The sequence below is a fragment of the Taudactylus pleione genome, unplaced genomic scaffold (genome assembly GCF_031769625.1).
Source record: "Taudactylus pleione unplaced genomic scaffold, aTauple2 ptg000201l, whole genome shotgun sequence".
NCBI lineage: Eukaryota > Metazoa > Chordata > Amphibia > Anura > Myobatrachidae > Taudactylus > Taudactylus pleione.
Genome location: NW_028284603.1, coordinates 6,682,501 through 6,706,951, shown reverse-complemented (window position 1 = coordinate 6,706,951; position 24,451 = coordinate 6,682,501). Strand labels below are relative to the sequence as shown.

Genomic DNA, 24,451 nt, shown 5'->3' with positions numbered 1-24,451 from the left:
GCCGTGGGCAGTCTGTGTCTGTGTGACACAGCTGCACCACGCGTGTAGCGCTGACCGGATGGAGTTCGGTCAGCACTACACAGTTACAAACACACAGCCGCCGGCTCCGGCAGCTGTGCGTTTGTTTTGAGTGGCAGCCAATGAGAGTCTGTCAGACTCTCACTGACTCCTGCTGTGCCCACTGCAGGAGCCGCTCCATCTTCCGGCTCCTGCAGTGGGTAATGGAAGAGACGTCATGACGTCATATGACGTCTCTCCCATAATGCAGAGCGGCCCAGCCCGGGAGGACAGACGGAGGAGCAGATGGCGGCGGCGGGAGCGGGGATTCAGGTAAGTGGTTTTTTTATTATTTATTACGTGTGTGTGTGTGTGTACTGTGGGAGGGGGGGGGACCAGTACTGGGGGCACTACAAGGGGGGGACTACTACTGGGGACACTACAAGGGGGAGAACACTACTGGGGGCACTACAAGGGGAGAGCACTACTGGGGACACTGCAAGGGGGATTACTACTGGGGGCCCAACAAGGGGGGCTACTACTGGGGGCATTACAAGGGGGAGATTACTACTGGGGGCATTACAAGGGGGGGCTACTACTGGGGGCACTACAAGGAGGAGAGCACTACTGGGGGCGCTACAAGGGGGAGAGCACTACTGGAGGCACTACAAGGGGGGGCTGCTACTGGGGGAACTACAAGGGGGGAGACTACTACTGGGGGCACTACAAGGGGAAGAGCACTACTGGGGGCACTACAAGGGGGGGACTACTATTGGGGGCACTACAAGGGGGAGAGCACTACTGGGGGCTCTACAAGGAGGATTACTACTGGGGGCACAACAAGGGGGCACTACTACTGGGGGCATTACAAAGGGGGGACTACTACTGGGGGCACTACAAGGGGGAGAGCACTACTGGGGGCACTACAAGGGGTAACTACTACTGGGGGCACTACAAGGGGGGGACTACTACTGGGGGCACTGGCACTACAAGGGGGGGATTACTACTGGGGGCACTGCATAGGGGTTACCACTACTGGGGGCACTATATAAGGGGCTTACTACTGTGGCACAAGGGGCACTGCACAGGGGGGACCACTACTGGGGACACTATATAAGAAGCTTACTACTGGGGGCACAAGGGGCACTGCACAGGGGGGATCACTAGTGGGGGCACTGTATAAGGGGTACTGCATAGGAGGATCACTACTGGTAGCCTGTATAAGGGGGTCCTCTCTTGGGGCACAGGGGGCACTGCATATGGGCACCACTACAGGGGGCTGCCCCATATCTTTATTTTTACTTTACATTAATTCCATATGGACCTGCCTCCTCCCTGGAACACTTAAGGGGGGGGTGCCTAAGCACGCACGTGCTCCGGGCACCCTGGCTACATGCTACTCCTCTGCCAGGGCCACCTGCATGCATTTGCCCCCAGGCTAAAAGTTGCCAGCCAGCCCCTGGCCGTAAAGTAGTATTTCCACCCACATCTATATGTGAAACCCTACTGAAGTTAAATCATTGCCTTCACAGACCCCTGTCTCTTTATTCAGTAGAAGCACTTACCTGAATATGGGTTTTGGGTTTAGTACACACAAAGGACAGCTCCCCCGATAAGATCTGTCCTTTGCCATCTAAAGACTTCCTGGTTTATGACCCGGGAATCCTTCTGCACAGCCATAGGCCAGCACATGTGCGAGCTGGGGGGACACTGGGAGAGATGCGGAGAGAAACCCAACGCCATCTATAGATTGTATGACAGTTTTGCTTTCCAGAGCTTGGTGCATATGGGGAATGTAGTCAAACCTCCGGAAACTGCATTTTTAATATAATAAATAAATAACTTAGAGAACATTATAGTTGCCATTGCATAATACAAAGAACATTCAACTGGTCAATGTATAAAACACACAGCATCTTAATGATGGGTGTAGATTGAAAGATCTACAGTATTTAGATAGACAGTCAATAGGTCGATACCAAATAGTTGACAGGCAATAGGTCGACAGGTTCAAAATTTCGACAGGGACAAATGGTCGACAGGGTCCAAATGTCGACACGTAAATTGACGACACAGAGAAGGTGAAAATTTTTTTTTTAACCCTAATCCTCACCCTAACTTTAACCATGGCACCTAACCATAACCCTCCCCCTAGTGCCTAATCATAACCCTCTCCCTGGTACCTAACCCTAACCCTCCCCCTAGTGTCTATCACTAACCGTCCCCTTCCGCCATCTAACCCTAACTTTCTGCCAAGTGCCTAACCCTAACCCTGAACCTAACCCTCATCTAACCCTAACCCTAATCTAACCCTAAAATTCATGAGAAATTATGAGAAACCATGTGTTGACCTTTTCTTTGTAAACATTTTGACCCAGTCGACCATTTGATCCTGACGATCTTAGTCCATGTCGACCTTTTAACTGTCACCCATTTGACCCTGTCTACCATTTGATGTCGACCTATTGGCTGTCTATCTAGACACTGTAGATCTTCCATCCCTGTACCCTTGATGACCAATACAGGAAAGGAAGAGCATACTAATGACCACTATAACAATGTGGTCCCTAGATTTCTGTTAGTGATAAAATGCAGATCATGTATACACATATTTGCCTACTTTTCGTATCTCCCTTCTGTGGAATACGTAGTAAAAAAGTGGGTTGGACAACCAATTTTATTATCACACAAACTGGAGTAGCCAATTTTGGCTATAAAAATGCAACCCTAAAATCTTAGTTTACTAAAGTCCAACACTGATCTTATGGCAATATCACATATGGGTGACTGCTACAAGATGCACTCACGCATTGCACCAATGTCTGGGTTGACATTAAATTATTTAAACATATGATCTACATCACCATAGTCATAGTGTTGTGGTACACCAAAGCTGCAACACCATAGACCAGTTACCTCAAAACTTCTTCACACTTATCACTAGAGATAACCATCAACCATTGATGGTTTGTAACCACCAATGGTTTTCTACCCCATGGTAAATAATTTTCCAGCAATGGTAGAGCTATGATGACAACATCTCCTCGCTTTTAAGCATTGTGCATGCGCGGTTGTATGCCTCGTTCCTTGGCATATGTGCAGACCCATGACAATCAATGGTTCATGCCGACGATTAAAAACCACTGACCATGCCAACTTATCTGTATCTGGCATGAACTCTATGAAGTATACACTGTCTGCAACAACCCTCAATGCCCTCCTGGCATATCGACCTAATCTTTCTAGAATGGATCCGCAGAAACATCAGATTTCAGAATAACCTTACTATCCTGTGTGCACGGCCTGACTTCTCTAGCTGCAAACCCTACTCTAGGTCTCCAAAACCACTTCCACCAATACCTCTCTAATCACTCAATCAACACAATTTTCCCATTGCAATAAACCATGTTCGTCATGAGCCACTACCTGTACTCTACTGAGATTGTTCAGTCTATTTCACTCCTCCACCCAGACTGTGAGTTCCATTATCTATAATAATATAACTGCCCCAAAATTGCAAGATAGAGAACCTCATGAGGATAAACGGGAAGTGGTGCTTGAGCTGGACCACAATTATGCAATCTTTATCCAACAGCTCAATTTGTGTCCATATACTAGAAAATGTACACAAGCTCTTTTACCATAGGTACCTGGTTCCCTTCAGGTTTAACGTCTTCGTCCGAACTTCCACGCTTGGTAGTAGGATCTTTTTGTGGGAGTGCCCCTCCATTCTGGGGCCCGGTGCTGGATATAAGCCATCATCGGGGCTGTTGTACTAGACACAAGTACTTTTTTCCTTCTACCACTAATGATCCCTCCAAAGTGTGAGTAATCATGATGAGAAACTAATCTGTCAGATTATTACTGCTATCAATTTGGTGCCTCCTGGCAGACTATAGGATATTTACAGTACTAGAATATATAAGGTGCGCCCACCACAGATCAGCTTCCTCTTTCACTAAAACTTGACTCCTATTGAATAATTATTTTAATGATTTCCAATTGTTAAAATGCACGTTGTCCTCTTTCTTCAAAATGTCCTCACTGAGATTATAACCTTGTTCAGAGACCTTAAGCTTTTCCAGCACCTCCCAGTCCTCACCAGTAGCTTTTACACTCTTCCCCTCTGTTTTATTTTCCTCCTCTTCACCTCACTACAATCCATAACTCATTTCAGCAGATCGTAATGATACTCTAAATACCGTTACAGTAATGTTTGTACTTATCATCATCAATAAAATGATGGCATCTGGATCAGTTTATTGGCTCAGTAAAGAGATCTATTAAAAAAAATTATGGATAGAGGTCGGGGCATGTTTTCTCATACTTAGAAGAAATGCCTGAGATGACCTTTTATCATATGAAAGCAATATTGTTGCTTTGTCATTTACAAGGTGACCTTTCAATATATATTATCTAGCAGAAATGTGCATTATGTATACTGTAAATTAAGTAAAACTATTTAAATGTGATACAGGTATAAGGTATAACTTTATTCCTTTGGTGGAGAACTGTGCCATACTGAAAGGCATTGTATAATACTATGATCATGTCTGAATGTATTGCATTTGAATGTATTGTATTTTCCCTAATATATTTGTGCTTAAGAGATATTGTGAATTTTAATGGACATGAATATTGTGGATATCAAGAGGTCTGAGGCATTAGCACATGGCAGCTCCCACTGTTATGTAATGACTATCTATTTTTAATGCTATAATTCCACTGTTGCTTTGTTTGTTCCTTGGTGGATTGTCCTATGCATGGAGTGAATTATACATCCACATAAATATTGTGTGTGGCCGATAAATATTCAAATATAGGAAAGACAGTAGCCCTCCTTCTGAAGCGATCAAGTGCTTCAGTGCCCTTGGTGTTGATGGCAAGGCAGTGGTCCTGCTCCTAGTCACTCCACATTCAGTGGACACACAAGATCCACGAGACTAGCAGAGACCCACTTACAGTGTATACATTTGCCGATCATCGTCGTCCTTTATTAGCACTCCATTTCTCCAGTCAGATCATATGGAGACATAACCCTTTCAACTTCTGAGAGCTATGGATGGAACACCAAACATTGCTGGTTTGCAAACATCTATGTTTTCTGTCAGTGGTTTACCATGGATATTGGTGGAAGTTGATGTCAATGTTTTTCTTCAGCTGAAGGCAAAATCAGACATGTGAGCACAGAAAGGCCTGCTGTAAATGTCGTCCAAGTCTCTAAAAAGCCAATGTTTACATCCTAAAACACTGATGGTTTAAGACCAAAACCATTGATGTTTAGTAGTTGGTATGTCAGGACAACGATTGTCAATTTGATGGTACGATCAATGTTAAGCTGTCGATGTCCCATCCCTAGAGAGCGGGAGTCCTTGTTCCCAGCAGAAGCCCTAAGGTTGTCCCAATATCCAGCCTCCAGGGTAGGCTTGCACCTTCTGACTTTCCAATTTTACCTGTGAAGGCCAGATCCTATACCCCACTGGTCACCTCATTGGGTACTGTTATCACCTGGGGTTGTATCAGCTGTCTGACACTGCCCCTTTCCATTGGGTCCTCCTGCTAGCAGCAGCTCCAAGAGGCCTGTCAGGCTCCCTCTATGGAATCTCCTGAAAGGAGCTGGCTCAGTGGGGGGTGAGGACAGCACAGTCCCTGCTTTTAGGGATAATCTCTTCATTGCTGAGTGATAGAAAAATACTTATTGGATGACAGATGCTTCTAGAACTCTTGTTGATTAGGCTGAATTTGGTTTTGTCCTGGTAGGATCAAGCTACCCATTGTGGCTAGAACTCATAATACAATGGCAAGCATGAATTACATTTAAAACACACATTAGGCATAACATGCATTGAGCCACCATTTATTAAGATACTTATTTAGTGCCCACACATTAAACAGCACTTTACAGAGAATATTTAGTTATTCACATCAGTCCATGTGCCAGTGAAGCTTACAATCTATATTCTAAACAAGGGGAGTGGCTCTAGACTGCACACCCTAATATAATGAGAGGTGCTATCTTGCTGAGATTTATAGTATTACGCATAGAAAGAATGGATGCAAATGCACTATGCAATCATTCAGGGGGGTTTTAAGAGAGGAGGGGGTCCGTGTCTAGACTCAGGCCCTGATTCACCATGGATCGCTATTTTGCTAATACGCACGCAACGCAGTTGTTAATATCAGCGGTGATATGCAAATGATTGCATTCACATTGCGATCGCAGCCCACCATAAGAACGCCCACTTCCCCTTACTCACATCAGTATACTTTAGTAACATAGCAAAATAATAATCGATAACATCGGACCCATACACACACTTGCACAAGCCCAGACCTTACTAAGGAATTGCTAACTTTCACGCACACTATGTGACCTCACACTGCGTAGTGCATCGCAGTGGCTAATTTATGCACGCCGCTGCGTATCCCTGACCACCCCAATCACCTACTACTCAAAATGTAAATATATATTACAATTGAATATCATATAAGAGGTCGTTAGCATATATATGGCCAAAAATACGGGCCTGCCCACCAATGTTCAGGTCACCTCTTGTCGGGCAAGTTCCTAACACTTTGGGGTTCACATCTGGCGCAGGGTGCCCCCAAACCAGCCCAGCCAAACACCACCCCAGGCAGGGCATCACACTAGTGAAAAATAGCAGTGGAGTCGGGGGCATTTTAAGAGAGGAGGGGGCCTGTGCGTAGGCTCTGTTTGGGCCCCCTCCTCTCTTACAGCGGCTCAGCGGCACTGAGTGCTTTAGATTCTGGCTTCATGCCAGAATCTACAGCGCATGCGTGGGTTTCCGGGCAAATGACGCCCACGCCTACTTTCCCGGCGACATCTTTTCTGCGCATGCGCAAATCATTAGGAAAATGACTGCCGCCATTTTCCCAGTGAGTGTTTGCTGCTCTACAGCACCGGTCCGGAGAGGTAAGTATAATTACCTATGGGTGCAGGGTGTGCGGTGTGTGACCCCCTGGACCCTGGGGCCCATGTGCCCCGCATATCTTGCACCCATTATAGATACGCCCCTGAGTGGAGTGTTAAGGATTATTAGGTATGAGAAGACAGCTACTCAGTCTTAAGTGTGTAACAAAAATGTGTGAAAAAATTTCACCTCAAAATAAAAAAACAAAGAAAGTGATATACTGTACAATGTGAATATAAGTGTTGAGTGCTGTTGCCCTGAAGTGGCCCAGCCAGAACAGCTCAGGGGCCCCACGCCCCAATGTTCTCCCCACAAAAAATAACACTATATACAGTAGATATAAATAGGACTTACTTTTGATTATGCCTGATCCAAAGTGCAGTCAGATGCTAGTTCCCTGCTTTAAAATTCGTTATAGGGGGGTGGGGGAGAGGTGCCAATCTATACTTAAGCAATCTCAAGCTTATAGTGTACATATACACATAACATGGAATATACAAGGGGAGTGGCTCTAGACTGCACACCCTAATATAATGAGAGCTGCTATCTTTCTGAGATTTATAGTATTACGCATAGAAAGAATGGATGCAGATGCACCATGCAATCATTCAGGGGGGTTTTAAGAGAGCAGGGGGTCCGTGTCTAGACTCAGGGCCTGATTCACCATGGATCGCTATTTTGCTAATACGCACGCAACGCAGTTGTTAATATCAGCGGTGATATGCAAATGATTGCATTCACATTGCGATCACAGCCTACCATAAGGACGCCCACTTCCCCTTACTCACATCAGTATACTTTAGTAACATAGCGAAATAATAATCAATAACATCGAGTAACATCTGATCCATACGCACACTTGCACAAGCCCAGACCTTACTCAGGAATTGCTAACTTCCACGCACACTATGTGACCTCACACTGCGTAGTGCATCGCAGTGGCTAATTTATGCACGCCGCTGCATTTCCCTGACCACCCCCATCACCACTTACAAACGGTGCTTCCTTTCAATCAGTCTGTGAGGGGTCTGCGTAGCCTCTGCAATCGCAGTCCCGATAGCAATAGCTAGTGTGCGCACTGCAATACATACGCATGCGCAGAACACAACAATCAGCCGATTGCGTGAGTATTAGCAACCAAGATCCTTGCTGAGTCAGGCCCTCAGTGCGGGTCCCCTACTCTCTCTAGCGGTGCCATGGCGGGTGCAGTACATTCTGGGTTAGTGCCAGAATCTACTGCGCATGCGCGGGTCTGAAAAAATTGTGTCGGCTCATGCGGGTTGCCGATGGTCTAAATACAGGCGCCGGAATCCCAACCGCCGGCATCTAAAGGTAAGTTTCAGGGGTTAGGGGGACAGTTAGGTTTAGGGTTAGGGTAAGGCACTTGGGGGAGGATTAGGGTTAGGCACTAAGGGGGGAGGGTTAGGTTTAGGGTGCAGCGAGGGAGAGGTTAGGTTCAGGCATCGGGAAGGGAGGGCTAGAGCTAAGGGTAGGGGTAAGGGTTAGCGTTTGGGAACTTACCTGATATTGTCGAGAGTCAGACTATCGGGATGCCGCTGTCAGTATTCTTACCGATGCCATCCCGACCGCCCAGATCCCAAAGCCAACTCAGTCGGGCCCACAGTACCTGTTAGTGTGGTTGAAAGATGACCATACCATACACACTGTTGGAAGAAGATTCAAGATGGATTTAGGAGACAATATAGTGTAAAAATACATTTGGGTGAGTATTTATTTCAAATAAATGATTTACTACACTCAGGGGTCTATTTACTAAGCAGTGTTAGGAGACAGAGTGAAAAGTGATAAGAAAGTGATAAGTGCCAGCCAATCAGCTCCCAAATGTCATCTCACAGGCTGTGTTTGAAAAATGACAGTTGAGAGCTGATTGGCTGGCACTTATCACTTTCTTATCACTTTTCACTCTGTCTCCTAACACTGCTTAGTAAATAGACCCCTCAGTATGTGTTTATGTACTGATAAGTTTGTGGAACTACCTATTCCAGCACACCCTGGCTGCTAGGGCATGCTGGTGCTTATAGTTCTACCAGTATGTCCCGGCAGTTAATGACTGCTAAGGTTTCCTAGGACTTGTTGCAGTGGCGTAAGTTCATCCTAGACGCCTGGAGGCAAGTTATACTTTAGAGCCCCCCCTAAAAAAAAAGGGAAAATAAATATGGTGCATATCTATCTATCTATCTATCTATCTATCTCATATCTATTTATCACATATGCACAAAAACATTAATATAAAATAGCCTTAAGTGGGGTGAATATATTGTGGACAATGGAGGAGGTGCCCCTTCAGTGCTGGCGCCCGGCGCCTCCGTTCTCTCCCATAGTTCTGCCCCTGACTTGTTGTTACAAACTTAACGCCAATACCTGTGCAACCACTGCTCATTTGTACCAGGGAAAGTGGCTTATACTGATGAGGGTTGTTATATTGTGACTGGGGATCCCACACAACAGGTCTACATGTTATAGTGTGACCGGCCCAACCTGGCACAGCCTGGTACTGGTCGTCAGCTCTGAGAAGGGTCACTCCTCTGTGTCCGCCAGAGTTAGCGGTGACAAGCCCAGTCTGTAAAGACTAGTGCTGGTCACTCTTTAAGGAAGCGATGGTGGGGGTGAATCTTTTAATTTAATAAAGTTAAGTGGTGATGATCTTCCTAAGAGCATGCACTTGTACAGAAGAGTACAAGTGTACACTTTGTGTGGCCCTGAGTTATATATACATCCAATATTAAATCAGGCAACTAAATATGCAAACAAAATTTACAATTCTAAATACGTGTTTACATTGTGAAATTGAATGTATAAAATTAGTGGAGCCTGAAAACATTTTGTATAGCAGGATTCCTCGTTCCTCTCCAGTTGTAGAACTGCAAGTCTCAGCATGACTTGACAGCTGTTTACATACATGTGAAGGTTCTACAAGACAATAAAGCCAGGATGGCACTCGCCAGGGGCGCCGACCAAAAGGGGGGCACTGTCCGGCAGTGCCACCAATATCCAAGGGGTGGACAAGTCCCCTGGCCCCACAAGTGTAGGGCAGACCGCAGTGATAGCAGTCTGCCCTACACAGTTTACAAAGACACAGCCGCCAGCGGCGGTCGCGTCAGGAGCGGGGATCAGGTAAGTTCAGGGGCACTACAGGGGGGGGCACTGAAATAGGGGGTGGCTGCTACTGGGGGAACTTTATGGGGGGTCCCCGCTACTGGGGACACTGTATAGGAGTGGCCACTACTGGGGGCAATTTATGGGGGTGGCCACTACTGGGAGCACTGTATACTGGTGGCCACTACTGGAGGCAATTTAGGGGGGGTGGCGACTACTGGGAGCACTGTATACTGGTGGCCACTACTGGGGGCAATTTAGGGGGGTGGCAACTACTGGGAGCACTGTATACTGGTGGCCAATACTGGGGGCAATTTAGGGGGGTGGCCACTACTGGGAGCACTGTATACTGGTGGCCACTACTGGGGGCAATTTAGGGGGGTGGCCACTACTGGGAGCACTGTATACTGGTGGCCACTACTGGGGGCAATTTAGGGGGGTGGCCACTACTGGGGGCACAGTATAGGGGTGGCCAATACTGGGGGCAATTTAGGGGGGTGGCCACTACTGGGGGCACTGTATAGGGGGGACTACTACTGGGGGCACTGTATAAGGGGGGACTACTACTGGGGTCTACTACTGGGGGGCACTCTATGGGGGGAATACTACTGGGGGTACTGTATAGGGGGGCTACTACTGTGAGCACTGTATAGGGGGGCTACTACTGGGGGCAATGCAGCATAGGGGGGATTACTACTGGGGGATTACTATTGGGGGCATTGCATAGGGGGGGGGTGCGGGGCGCCAGTCTATTACATTGCCATGGGTGCTTGGATCACTAGATACACCCCTGACTGTATGCATACAGTGTATGCATGTATGGAGTCCCTTTTAGATTTCCAACCTTCATGTGGCCCAGTGCTCAGAGGCATTCATCCCAAATTGTAACACAAATACCTTGTATGATTTGTAATCTGTCAGACAAAGGGAAGCACCATGGGAGGACGCTGCCTGGTAAACATGTTGCTATTGAAAAATGACACATGTGCCCATCATGGCAATGACAGTACACACCAATTCACAGCATCGCAGACAGAGGTGAGAGAGAGAGAGAGAGAGAGAGAGAGAGAGAGAGAGAGAGAGAGAGAGAGAGAGAGAGAGAGAGAGAGAGATTGATTACAGGTAGATGAGAGTGGCAGAGGAATTAAAGCAAGAGATAGAGAGATAAAAGAGTGATAGAGATGAATGAGCCGCAGAGACAGTCAGTCAGTCAATCAGTGAGGAGTGAGTCAGTGAGGAGTGTGAGTCAGTCAGTGAGGAGTGAGTGAGTCAGTGAGGAGTGAGTGTGAGTCAGTGAGGAGTGAATGAGTCAGTGAGGAGTGTGAGTCAGTCAGTGAGGAGTGAGTGAGTCAGTGAGGAGTGAGTGTGAGTCAGTGAGGAGTGAGTGAGTCAGTGAGGAGTGAGTGTGAGTGAGTCAGTGAGGGGGCAGTGAGGAGTGAGTGAGTCAGTGAGGAGTGAGTGTGAGTCAGTCAGTGAGGAGTGAGTGAGTCAGTGAGGAGTGAGTGTGAGTCAGTGAGGAGTGAATGAGTCAGTGAGGAGTGAGTGTGAGTCAGTGAGGAGTGAATGAGTCAGTGAGGAGTGAGTGTGAGTCAGTGAGGAGTGAATGAGTCAGTGAGGAGTGAGTGAGTCAGTGAGGAGTGAGTGTGAGTGAGTCAGTGAGGGGGCAGTGAGGAGTCAGTGAGACAGTGAGGATTGAGTGTGAGTGAGTCATTAGAGAAGAACAGAAAAATGACTGATGAGAGATCTGCAGGGAGAGGTAAAAAGAAAAAGTTAAAGACATAAATATATTAAATAGCGGGAGAGAAAATACAGACAGGTGTTACATAAAACAGGACGAGATATATATCTAACAAGTTTGTCTACAATATTAAAATAGAAAACAGAGGGTAATTATTCTGGGGTAAAGGTAAAAATGAAACTATGTTTTTGGATTATAATCTTTTATTCCTGCTTTTGTCTCCAGATAAAAAATTTTCCCTTCTCTGGAGTAGTATTTTAGGGGGACGAAAATATTATAATTAATCGTAGTAATCGTTTCGAATCTTATACAAGGGTCTGTAAGTGTGTGTATGAGGAGAGAGAGGGAGAGAGATATTACAGGTAGATGAGAGTGGCAGAGGGAGAAATAGAGAGATAAAAGAATGATAGAGATGAAAGAAAAAAAAAGAATGAATGAATGAATATTGTCGCACAGAGGGGTCGGATAACCACCCAACTCACACTCAACAATCTCCTTTTATTTACAGATAGGTCGCGGAACGATTTATTTTTCTACTTTTCAATAGTTTTTGTGATACATACAGTATAAGTTTCATCACTATAGTTCCTCAGTTATTAATTATAGCACGGGGTTTTTTTGTGTGTTTAATATCAGTCTCGTGTTATGTGTATATTACTGGAGCCAGGTCTCCAAACATCAGATTACCAAACATCCAGGCATAGGTGTAAGTATAGTAGTTACAAAAATATACTACTAATCAATATTACAGTATAAGTAAAATGTGTTTTCCAACTGGTAAAATGTTATGCTAATCCCATAATTAAGCAATCAAATAAAATACATCGTTCTAGTAATTCATGTGTAATTGTATCAATTATGAATTGTATCGTTTATATTTAGATTTATTTATTTATGTTTAGATTTATATTGGGTTAATTTCATGTTGCTGCATAGCGAATATAACTCCAATCATAAATCTTTATCCACATACTTCAGTTGTTTATGATAGATTGTTTTTATTGTTCACTTTATCTAATAAACCTGTCAACCCCGCAATATTTACCTATCATATTCGTTTAAAAATGATATCTCGTCGATGCAATTCGTTGATATTACAGATTTCCTGTGTCGGTATTTTATAATTAAAAAAAAAAGTATTTTGTTTATTTTCTTGATTATTTTGTTTACTTGTGTTTTCTGGCAATCCAACGAGAACAGATACGGAAAAGAGTTAAAATATTAATGTACTTATTGGGCATCTTTAGTCAACTGTATAGAATTTATAATACTTTAACAATTTACGGCTAATAACAGTTAAAGTTAACGAAAAAGACAAGCATACATGTGTGTGTGTGTGTGTATATTTATATATATATATATAGATATATATATATATACATACATACACACACACTCCTCTCATATAACTACAGTAACCTGCAGATGAGGATATTATTTATTTCCCATGAATGTGCTCCGATCTCTCCTCTCCTGTATGATTACAGAGCACGTTCGGTGGCTGCGCTGCAGTTTGCCATGGAGCTGGCATTTGTGTTTCTTCCGGGGCTGTTGTGTAATTATAAGACACGGTGATTAGGCTCTGTCCCTGCTGCTTGTTGCTGGGCTCCGGAGGGGCTGGCAGGTGGCTCTCTGTCTGGAAGGGAAAAATCACCCCGTGAACCCGAGCACATCTAAGACGACCACATAAAGGGGGCCTCAAATCCAATCCTGCACCCCCTACCTGTCCCCTCTTATTTACTCCTGCCAGACAGAGCTGCTGCCATGGCCTGGTAGCTGCTGCTGTGCTGGTCCTGCTCCCTGCACCTAATCATCCGGCTGCTCCCTGGCATCTGACTGAATGGGTGAAAGCCTGAACCACAAGAATTTTAATGAAGTTAGGAGCATCTCCCTCACCCTCCACCCCCTGTGTCCCCGGCTGCTGTACACAGGACACAGCACAGGACTTTCTCTTTTTTTTTTTTTTTAGCAAAGTTGTGGAGTTTTCATGTTCTTTATCCTAAACTGTCAGACTGGAAATCAGATATTAATCTTTATCTGTGTTTGCTGAATACCAGCAGGCAGGCTGTGGAACAGGAACTGAGCATACCAGTCTGCCTTTACCATGACTGTGCTCCAGGCAGCCAATCAGGGCGGAGGACGCCAGTATACTCCATTAACCCGTTCACCGCTGCTAGCATGGAAAGGCCAGCTACCTATTCACCTGGCAGTGGGCGAGGGCGTGAACATTAAGGGGCAGACAAACACCTATGTGGCATAACCTTTATTAAATCCAATCTCACACCCTGGTCGACTAATCTGGTGTAGGGGCTCCTGCTGGTAATGCAGAATTACTTTACTCATTAGAAAGACACATAATAATTATATGTTATTTTTATTCATTATATATATATATATATATATATATATATATATATATATAGTTTGTATCAGGTTAGATTTTTTTCAAGCGATTAAATATTGGTTTAAAGCAAATATTTATATTTAAACGAGAAAATTAAACTAACAATGAGAGGAAGGTGGGGACGGGTGGTGATAGGCTGCAAATAACACCAAAACTCAGCAAATATAATTAAAAGACAATTAAGTGTAACGTGGTGGAACTTGTTCACACGTAGATGTTTAGAGAACTTCATAGCCTATTACATGGAAACTTACTTTCCTCCATGGGCCCATAACATGGGAGAAAGGAATTAAAATAATAATTTTACCCACTAAATTTAAGATCCCAGTTAATATTAAATAGTAGCGCAATAAAATAATAATAATAATAATAATAATAATAATAAGCAGCATTGATGTAAAACGAATTATGCGCATTTGTATTAAGAGTGACACATTTAATTATTTGATCCAATTAACTTTTAATTAAAAATAAATACTACATAGCTGCATAATGACTATTAGTAGATTTTACTATATCCAACAAATGTACACTGCACAGGGTGTACGGGTAGTTTGTGTAGTTACTGTACGTGGCTGGAGTGTGTAACAACAACCAATGCACTTTGTGTTTTGGATAATAACGCATATATTACCACACACACACACACACACACACACACACACACACACACGCCTAATGCTTTTATACGGGTCTTATAGAAAGCCAAAATGTGTCTTCTATTATACTCCATATTATGAATTATTGATATTATTCCTGTAATACAGAAGTTGTTCCTACTGAATCTGTAAGGGGTGACACAGGTCATCAGTATAGAATTTTAGGAATGTAAGTAACATTGATACTAGTGATCCACATGGTACAACAATTAGAAAAGGACACAGACTGCATAGATCCATTAGTTTGATTTTTATTATGGGAAGAGGGGGTATGCGGTTCCCTTACACTGGGAGTGACTGTGAAATACCATGTTATCAAATTTACAAACATTTGTTTTTTTCATTTCCACCTACACAGGGACAAACGGATCCGAATCTTCTGTGACACAAATGCAAGTGCTGGGTGGAGACGAGGAAAGGATCCCTCTCAGCTCATATCGTGACATCACATAAATGGGTTTCGACACTACATACAATGCGCGATACACACAGAACAGGCTGATCGTCTGCCTTGGACTCATATGCGGTCACCGACACACAATGGGGGCAACCAAGAGATGGGACAATATTCGTGAGGGGGTAGCCCAACAACTCACCTGGAACTGGTGACATCAGTGAGGCACAAGCTGCTTCATGCCCCAGTGACATCAGCAAGGCATAATTAGCCTCATGCCTCAGTGACCACAATAGGTTCCAATGAATTGAAAGGCAGATTACTGACCCAGACTGTCTTGGGGAAAACTACAATCTAGTGGTATTTTATTGCGAGTGACAAAGAAGCACCCACTACAATCAGTTGCCAAATCTGAGAGTAAAGTAGGCTAATAAGACAGTGTGATAAATAAAATATACATTATTATTATCATTCTAATTATTTTATTATTATTTTGGGAGTCTCTACTGTAGATCCTCCTGTAGCAGGTATCTGTGGAAGAGTGTGGGGTGAATATATCCATAAACCCCCAAATATCAAGCCAATAATTTGGTTTATCTGAAAAGGGGGGTGATGGTGGTGGGGGGTTGTGTTAGGAAATATTAAACTCAAAACAATTATAATTAACTAAAAATTAAATGGGTCCTAAAAACGGACCTAATATGTACATATTCCAGCTGCTTCATGCAGCAAGAGGCTAAAAGTCCTATATCATATAGTTTGGAAGAGAAAAAAAAAAAAAAGCACATATCTGTACAGATTGACAATAGAGGGGGGAGGGGGGATGTCTCCCCATTTATATACACTTAGGAAGGAGCTTTGGGTTATAACACCATTCATAGAGCATCTCATTGGAAGGGCCCGAGGGTGCAGTCCAGATCCCAGGTCCAGGTGAGCAATAAATAAAGGACATGGCTGAGGAGAGCAGTGTGTGAGGTCCAGGCACAAGTTACTGGGAGCCGCCCTGCCCTGTCCTTCCCCGGTACCCCCAGTGCACAGCTGCCGGTGCCCGGGCTCACAGCACCTGGAACCTCCAGGACGCCTGATCCTTGTAGTCCAGACAGTCAGACGAGTTGAAGTTGAGCTTCCAGGAGGAGGCAGCAGCGGCCTGGTCCTTGTAGTCCAGGCAGTCGGAGGAGTTGAAGGGCAGCGCTGTGCCGGCGTAGCCCTGGTGGTGGTGGTGATGGTGGTGGCTGGAGCTTTGGCTCAGGTGGTGGTGATGGTGGTGGTGGTGGCTGGACATGGAGGAGGGGGCCATGGGGCTAAGCTGGTGGGGGTGGTGGTGGGAGTGCATGGGGGCCAGGTAGGAGCCACAGTCCACTCCCCCGAAGTAAGAGGAGGATGGGGCCGGGTAGCCCTGGCTGTAGCCGGCGGCCTGGCCGTAGGACATGGGATAGGAGGCGGCTGCAGACGAGGAGCCGGAGCGCTGCATGCAGGAGGCGCTGCCAGGGCCCAGGGGGTCGCCGCCAGAGGCCGGGGCGGTGCCCGGAGAGATGGAGGCCGGGCTCCAGATGGAGGAGGCGGAGGGGGCGCTGCCAGTCAGCGCTGCGGCTGCTCCCAGGCCGGGGTTCCCGGAGGTGTTGGAGCTGGAGCTGGAAGAAGAGGAGGAGGAGGAGCCGGAGCTGGACACCGCTGCAGGCGGGGTGAACTGGCCGCTGCTCTCCGAGCCTGAGCTCTCCCGGGGCGGGCTGCACTTCTTCTTAGCCGGCCGGCTCTTCCCCCCGGCGCCGCCGCTCTGCTGCTGCTGTTGTTGCTGCTGCCGGCACTTAGCCCGACGGTTCTTAAACCAGACCTGGAGCGAACAGAGAGAGATCACTACAACCTTCATATAATATATATATATCATATGTAATAACGCAGAACACTGTATAGGGGGGAACAGGGATATCACTACAACCATCTCTACTCATTATATATGTACATCATATGCAATAACGCAGAACACAGTATAGGGGGGGGAACAGGGAAATCACTACAACCATCACTACTCATTATATATGTATATCATATGCAATAACGCAGAACACTGTATAGGGGGAACAGAAACGTCACTACAACCATCACTAATTTTATATATATATATATATATATATATATATATATATATATACACACATATATATAAAATCAGAAAACTGTATAGGAGTGGGAGGTGAACAGATCACGACTCAACTCATAATAAATGCATACATAGATACATACATACATACAATACTGCATAGGGGTGGGAGGACAGATATCACTACAACCATCGCTAGTCATATATAATATATCAAATGTAATAGCTTATCACATTTGACATAACGCAGAACACTGTATAGTGGGGGGCGGGGAGAGGAACAGAGATATCACTACTAATACATACTATATATAAGGAAGGGACAGTGCAATCATTACTCATATAAAATACATACATATCATATGTAACGCAGGACGCGGTATACGGGAACAGTGCATCCACTACAATCATAAATTTATCGTATAAAACTTTTAGGGGGGGGGGGGGGATAACCATTCTAAAACCAGAACAACAATAATACACACACATACACACCAATATAGCGAAGAAAAATCACCTTTTACTTGAGAGATATAATACAAATTAGAGGGAGAACTGTTGCTCTTGTGATTATAATAAATGCACATTAATAGAAAGAGTTATAACATTCATTATAAAGAGAATGTATAATTGCAGTCATTAGCAGGAAGGAATAGATTGGCTTATAGAGAGTACACAAATATCTTTTAAATGTGCAAGATAACTTCAATGTGTAACCAAATTATTACCGATGAGAAAAAGTTACCTGTTCCCATAATTGTAGAACATACTGTAATTGCACACACGTTATATAAATTCACCATCATATATTTTACATACGTTATACGCCCGCCAGCACCAGCCACTAATATCATATATATATATATATATACACATACACACATACATATACACACACACTATATATATATATATATATATATATATATATACACACATATATACACACACATATATACACACACACACCAGGCGAGTATCAAACTTATCACAGGCATCATGGTTTCACCAAACAAACTACCCCGAAACTAAAACATTTACACCCGAAGAACTGAATAGAACACAGTACAATCCCCAGACCAGGAAAGTTTCTGTCCAGTGATCAGAGTGCTGGACCCCACCGGTAACACTGCGTCATTACTCCCCCATGTATCCTGTTACTAGAGCTCTCTCCTAACTTTTATATGTATCCCATATATTAGGGAGCCGACTCCCGGCATGATAGCTACAGGCACTGAGGAGAGGTTGTTTAATGAGTGCCCTTTCCTCGTAGGCTCCTGTTTTCTTCTAGTATTCATTATCCAAATTCATTATCATATCACCAACATGATATATACTAGGTGGGCACAGAGCAGGTAATCTGCATTCTTTTGTAGGGGCCGCATGAGCAATCACCACACGTGACACCCAGGTCCCACACAAACAATGATCACTGCAAATATACAATGACTTCAAGCCCAGCCTACACTGCGACAGGTCAGTACTGAGTGAGCTGCAATGTCCCACATAGTGATCACCACATTGTGCAATGGCTACACACCGACACTACAGTGTCCCACACATTGATCACTGTACAATGGCTACACCCACACACTACATAGTGGCAGGTCTATTCTGTGTGACCTGCACTGTGCCACACACAGTACTGTACAATGGCTATACATCCACACTCCACAGCGGCAGATCTGTTCTGTGTGTCATGCAGTGTCCCGCACAGTGGTCACTACACTGTGCAATGGCTACACACTCACAAACTGTGACAGCTCTGTTCTGTGTGACCTGCAGTGGCCCACACAGTGATTTCAGCACTGTACAATGACTACACACCCAAACTACAGAGTCCAAACACAATGATCATTACGCTGTACAATGGCTACACAACCACACTACACAGTGGTCCACACAGTGATTACAGCACTGTACAATGACTATGCACCCAAACTACAGAGTCCAACACAATGATCACTACACTGCACAATGGCTACACAACCATGCTACAGTGTCCCACAGAGTGATCCTTCACTGTCCAGTGACTACACACACATACTACACAGTGACAGCTCTGTTCTATGTGACCTTCAGTGGCCCACAGTGATCACTACACTTTATAATGGCTACACACCCACACTACCCAGTGTCCTATAGAGTGATCACTACACTGTATAATGGCTACACACCCACACTACCCAGTGTCCCACACAGTGATCACTACACTGTATAATGGCTACACACCCACACTACCCAGTGTCCTATAGAGTGATCACTACACTGTATAATGGCTACACACCCACACTACCCAGTGTCCCACACAGTGATCTGATCACTACGCTACACACCCACACTATCCAGTGATCACTACACTGTATAAGGGCTACACACCCACACTACCCAGTGTCCTACCCAGTGATCACTACACTGTATAATGGCTACACACCCACACTACCCAGTGTCCCACACAGTGATCACTACACTGTATAATGGCTACACACCCACACTACCCAGTGTCCCACACAGTGATCACTACACTGTATAATGGCTACACACCCACACTACCCAGTGTCCCACACAGTGATCACTACACTGTATAATGGCTACACACCCACACTACCCAGTGTCCCACACAGTGATCACTACACTGTATAATGGTTACACACCCACACTACCCAGTGTCCCACACAGTGATCTGATCACTACGCTACACACCCACACTACCCAGTGATTACTACACTGTACAAGGGCTACACACCCACACTACCCAGTGTCCTACCCAGTGATCACTACACTGGATAATGGCTACACACCCACACTACATTGTCCCCCCACCATGATCACTACACTGTACAATGACTACACACCCAGACAGCAGAGTGTCCCTCAGACTTTCTGTAGTCAGTGCTCACCACACCTACAGAAACCAAGCTCCCAGACAGATCACTCAGCACAGACAGGATGGCTGCTAACCTTATATCCAAAGTATGTGTAAAATCTGCTTCCATTTGACATTGAACTATTAGTGTGGCCCAAGAGAAGATAACATTCTGTCCACTGACTGAGAGTTTATTTTTTTTTAACATAGAAAATATAAATTATAACCAACCGCCTCCAGCCTCTAACATCACTTTGTGGCAATTGTGTGGGTCACTAGTGCTATAGGGGCTTCTCAATACCATGAATTCAGAAATTCATTATCAGAAAGGGAGTTATACTGGGCACTCCTGGCCTTGGTACCACTGACCATTACTGGTTACACTGGTATTCTATTTATTCAGCAGGTAAGTACAGAACAGGAGAGAGGAGGAATAGGAAGGATCAGGTCAGTATTTTAGAGAACATATAACCATATATAAAAGTGAAGTTGTCACTAATTAATTAATTTTATATATATATATATATATATATCATATATACACATGCACACATACATTGTATATTTAAAAAAATATAAAAAACACACATTATATATTTAAAATATATAGCAAAGACACACACATACACTATAATTAAAAAATATAAAACACACACACACAGAATCTTGCACCAGTTGGTGTAATCAGTAATTGCCCTGGTGTTCAAAAACATAAACAAACTCTTAGCGTTTCACATATTAATAATCTTTTCCTGAGGAAAGATTAATCTGAAACGTTGTAGTGACTCTGCAGTGGCTTTTGCATTTATAAGACTATCAGTGCCGCCTCCTCTCCAGCAGAAACCTATCTTTATTTTATTTACTTTTAAAATGTATTTGTTTATATATTTATTTATGAGTTATTATATATTTATTTATGAGTTATTATGCGGCTCTACAGACCTGAACGCGTGACTCGGGCAGGTTGATCTTCAGCGCCACCTCCTCCCGCATGAAGATGTCCGGGTACCGGGTCTTGGCAAACAGCGCTTCCAGGATGTCCAGCTGGGAGCGGGTGAAGGTGGTGCGCTCCCTGCGCTGCTTCCGCGGGGTGGCTGGGGAGAGAGGAGAGCGTCATTATACCGTGTACACACGGCGGTACTCCCATGCCCATGTATATGAGCTGCTGGGGGTCTTGTGTTATATGTGGCTATAGACAGGGAGGGGGGGGGGGGGGGTACAGGACTGGTCATAATGGCGCAGATAGAGGTGCCGGAGTATCTATATCAACAGCATCACCATAATCTTCATGTTTGCAACTTTGTAGCAAATAAATGTAGACAAGAGCAGGAATGACACAAAAGTAACAGTAGGATGGATCTAACAAATAGGACCCCTGAGCTGATGTACATCACAAACTTACATTGGTCCCATCTCATCATCCGCTGTTAATTAAAATGCTAGTACGAAGTGCGATCAGGGGTAATACGTAATTCTACATATGTATACAATGATTGTATATGTAATTACTACGCATCAATGTATTTTACATGGGTACACTGTTATATTAACAGATCAAAATTTTAGGAATTATTACAGTTGATTATTATCATTATTACATGGGGTTTGGTGTAATTTGGAGATAGACGAATCTTTCGTTCCTAATAAACGTATATTACATATCCATTATCAAATAAAAATAAATGAATGAATCATGAGAATATTAAACACACACACACACAGAAATGTTATTACTATAGATCAGGCCTTATCCCACACACTGGCAGTACAGTGCCCCTGACATGTCCTATACACACCTGGAATGAAGCTGCGATTTTATATAAGTAATATAATAATAATATAAGTAATATTTGCATTATGGGCACATGGCCACAATTAATAGTGACCCCGGTGTAACAAGGTGACAGTATAACCTCAACAAAAATACCCTATTTATGATCCCAACATTTTTTGCCGCTCTATTAATTAACCGATAAGTAGACATTAATTTCCAATTACTCTAATATACCCCGATTACTATAAAGTCTACACAGGCGAGGCGGCAGATTGCAAGCAAGAACTTGTATTCATTAGTATTCTTGACACGGAACATCTAATACCATTCAGGTGTTAGATTCATATTTCATTACCACAATGCTACATCTACAAGACAGTTCTCAAGTCAACTACTGCAAATAAAACTTTATATATCCGCACTTCCTGCGCTCGGGGCTGCTGTTTATCTATTATTTCCTCTCTGTAATAATTTGGGAACTTTGCAGAGAATTTAAAAATAAATAAATAAACGAATAATCGGATCCTGTGAGTAAACTAGTTATTGTTGCTGCATAAGTGTGTTATTAACGGAATATACACCCATGGTTTTGATAGTAAACTAGGCCTCTATAGTTTCCACAGGTAAGAAGTACAAATATATCGTCCCTAAAATGGAGTCCTGCTTTTATACACTTTGTTCCCACAAACAAGATAAACTTTTTTAGATCTTCCTTTTAGAGCACAAATTGTAAAAATAACTCATTTATGTAGATTATGTAAAACATTTGCAATATATAATAATAATACAGTTTTACCAGAGTTGATTTTTTTTTTAAATATTATGAACTATTTTTTTAAACAAATTTTACATGTTAATCCCAATTCTATATTTCTCAATATATTTAGGTAAACGTGTCACTTTTAAATGTGTAAAATGGCCAACAACTAGCAAAGGGGGAATTAGTAAAGTAGTTATAGCCAGGAAAGGGTCATGTGTATTATACAGTATATTCTTCTTAGATGTACAATATGTTTCGATGTTTTGATATCTAGAAATTAGATTAAATTAGGTTAAATAACTTCATGACAGTACTGGTGTGTGTGATACAAATAACGTGGTATAGAGGGAATATACGGCGTCTGGGTTATTGTATAAATTTAGAAGGATCTTACCTGGGTAACCCACAGAGGGATGTAGCAAATCCATTGCGGGACCCGTAAGCCCCAAACCATTCATGCCATAGGGGGGCTGTTTGAGGTATGACATCATGCTAACAGCTAGGCAGAGGTCCCCGATATTATCCACAAATGTCACTTATTTCCCGGCTTGTAGAGACAAATTCTCTTCTTCGATTTTAACTTTCTCACTTTCCACTTAGGTCAGATCTCTCAAACCACTGAGACAAAAATAATCACGGGTTAGTTAGAAATAAATACAATAAAAACACCCTGATCTGCACCCTCTGTCCACCGGCATTAGATATATGTCCTCTTTAGTCTGCAGCTAAACCATGGGCACAGATAAAGCAGGTATAGCTGCCCAAACCTGGTGGAGGTTGTACACTGACCCGCTCATGTATGCGAAATTTAAATTGCAGAATAAATTGAACCAATAATGCGGGTTAATTTTATTTCCCATTTATTATATAAAAGTAATATAACACACACACTAATATATATATATATATATATATATATATATATATATATATATATATTTTTTTTTTTTTTTTTCAAAGAATGAAAACTTTTCCTATCAGCAGGGAGAGTTCCTGTGATCAGGTTCACAGGTTGGAAAAACTATATCTAAAGTGTAGAGCTTCCCCCATATTGGGAGAATTTATAAATAATGTGTCAGATCCGAAGAGATGTTTGCTCCTAAGCTTGGTCCCCGTGTTGCTGGAAAGTTTAATGTAATTAAAGCGGATGACAGCTACTGCGGCCCATCTCCTGGATGTGTGTTTATCATTTTCACTCCCCTGCAGCAAATCAACAAAACGGGTAACATTATATTTGAACACCTTGATCCTGGCTGTGACAACAAGCCCCTCACTTTGCATATGCACAAATTCATGAGATTTAGGAGCTGTAATTTATTTTAAACGTAAACAGTTTGCAGATGGCCCCCATTGATAGGCTAATGTATTTTTTTTCCTGCCCAAGAATACGTATCTACTATCACCCCCCTCCAGTCAGCACTAATTAATGGAGATCCCACACAAATACCCAATTTACATAACTCATTCTAGCCAGGTGGATTATAAACCATACAATGGCAACCAACATGTAGAAGTGCACAGCATATATTTATTGTGAAGTGTGAATATACTGTAAATATATATATATATATATATATATATATATATATATATATACATACATATACACACACACATATATACATTAGTGTTGTATACATCTACACTCAAATATGTTTATGAACGAGCTAATTATTTAAGTATTACAATAAAAACTATATTAACTATCCCCA

At 43.4% G+C, this 24,451-nt stretch overlaps 1 protein-coding gene across 1 annotated transcript in view; it reads right to left on the bottom strand.

The window, feature by feature from the left end:
* Positions 1–15,091: 15,091 nt before the first annotated feature.
* Positions 15,092–24,451, bottom strand: part of OTX1 (orthodenticle homeobox 1) — a 10,087-nt gene continuing 727 nt past the window's right edge. Inside the window, exons 2-4 of the mRNA XM_088477495.1 lie at positions 23,134–23,357; positions 21,148–21,299; positions 15,092–17,072 (exon numbers count right to left, since the gene is read on the bottom strand). Coding sequence (XP_088333621.1) covers positions 16,296–17,072; positions 21,148–21,299; positions 23,134–23,230 — 1,026 coding nt within the window. The 5' untranslated portion in view covers positions 23,231–23,357 and the 3' untranslated portion in view covers positions 15,092–16,295. The remainder of the gene's footprint in view (positions 17,073–21,147; positions 21,300–23,133; positions 23,358–24,451) is intronic.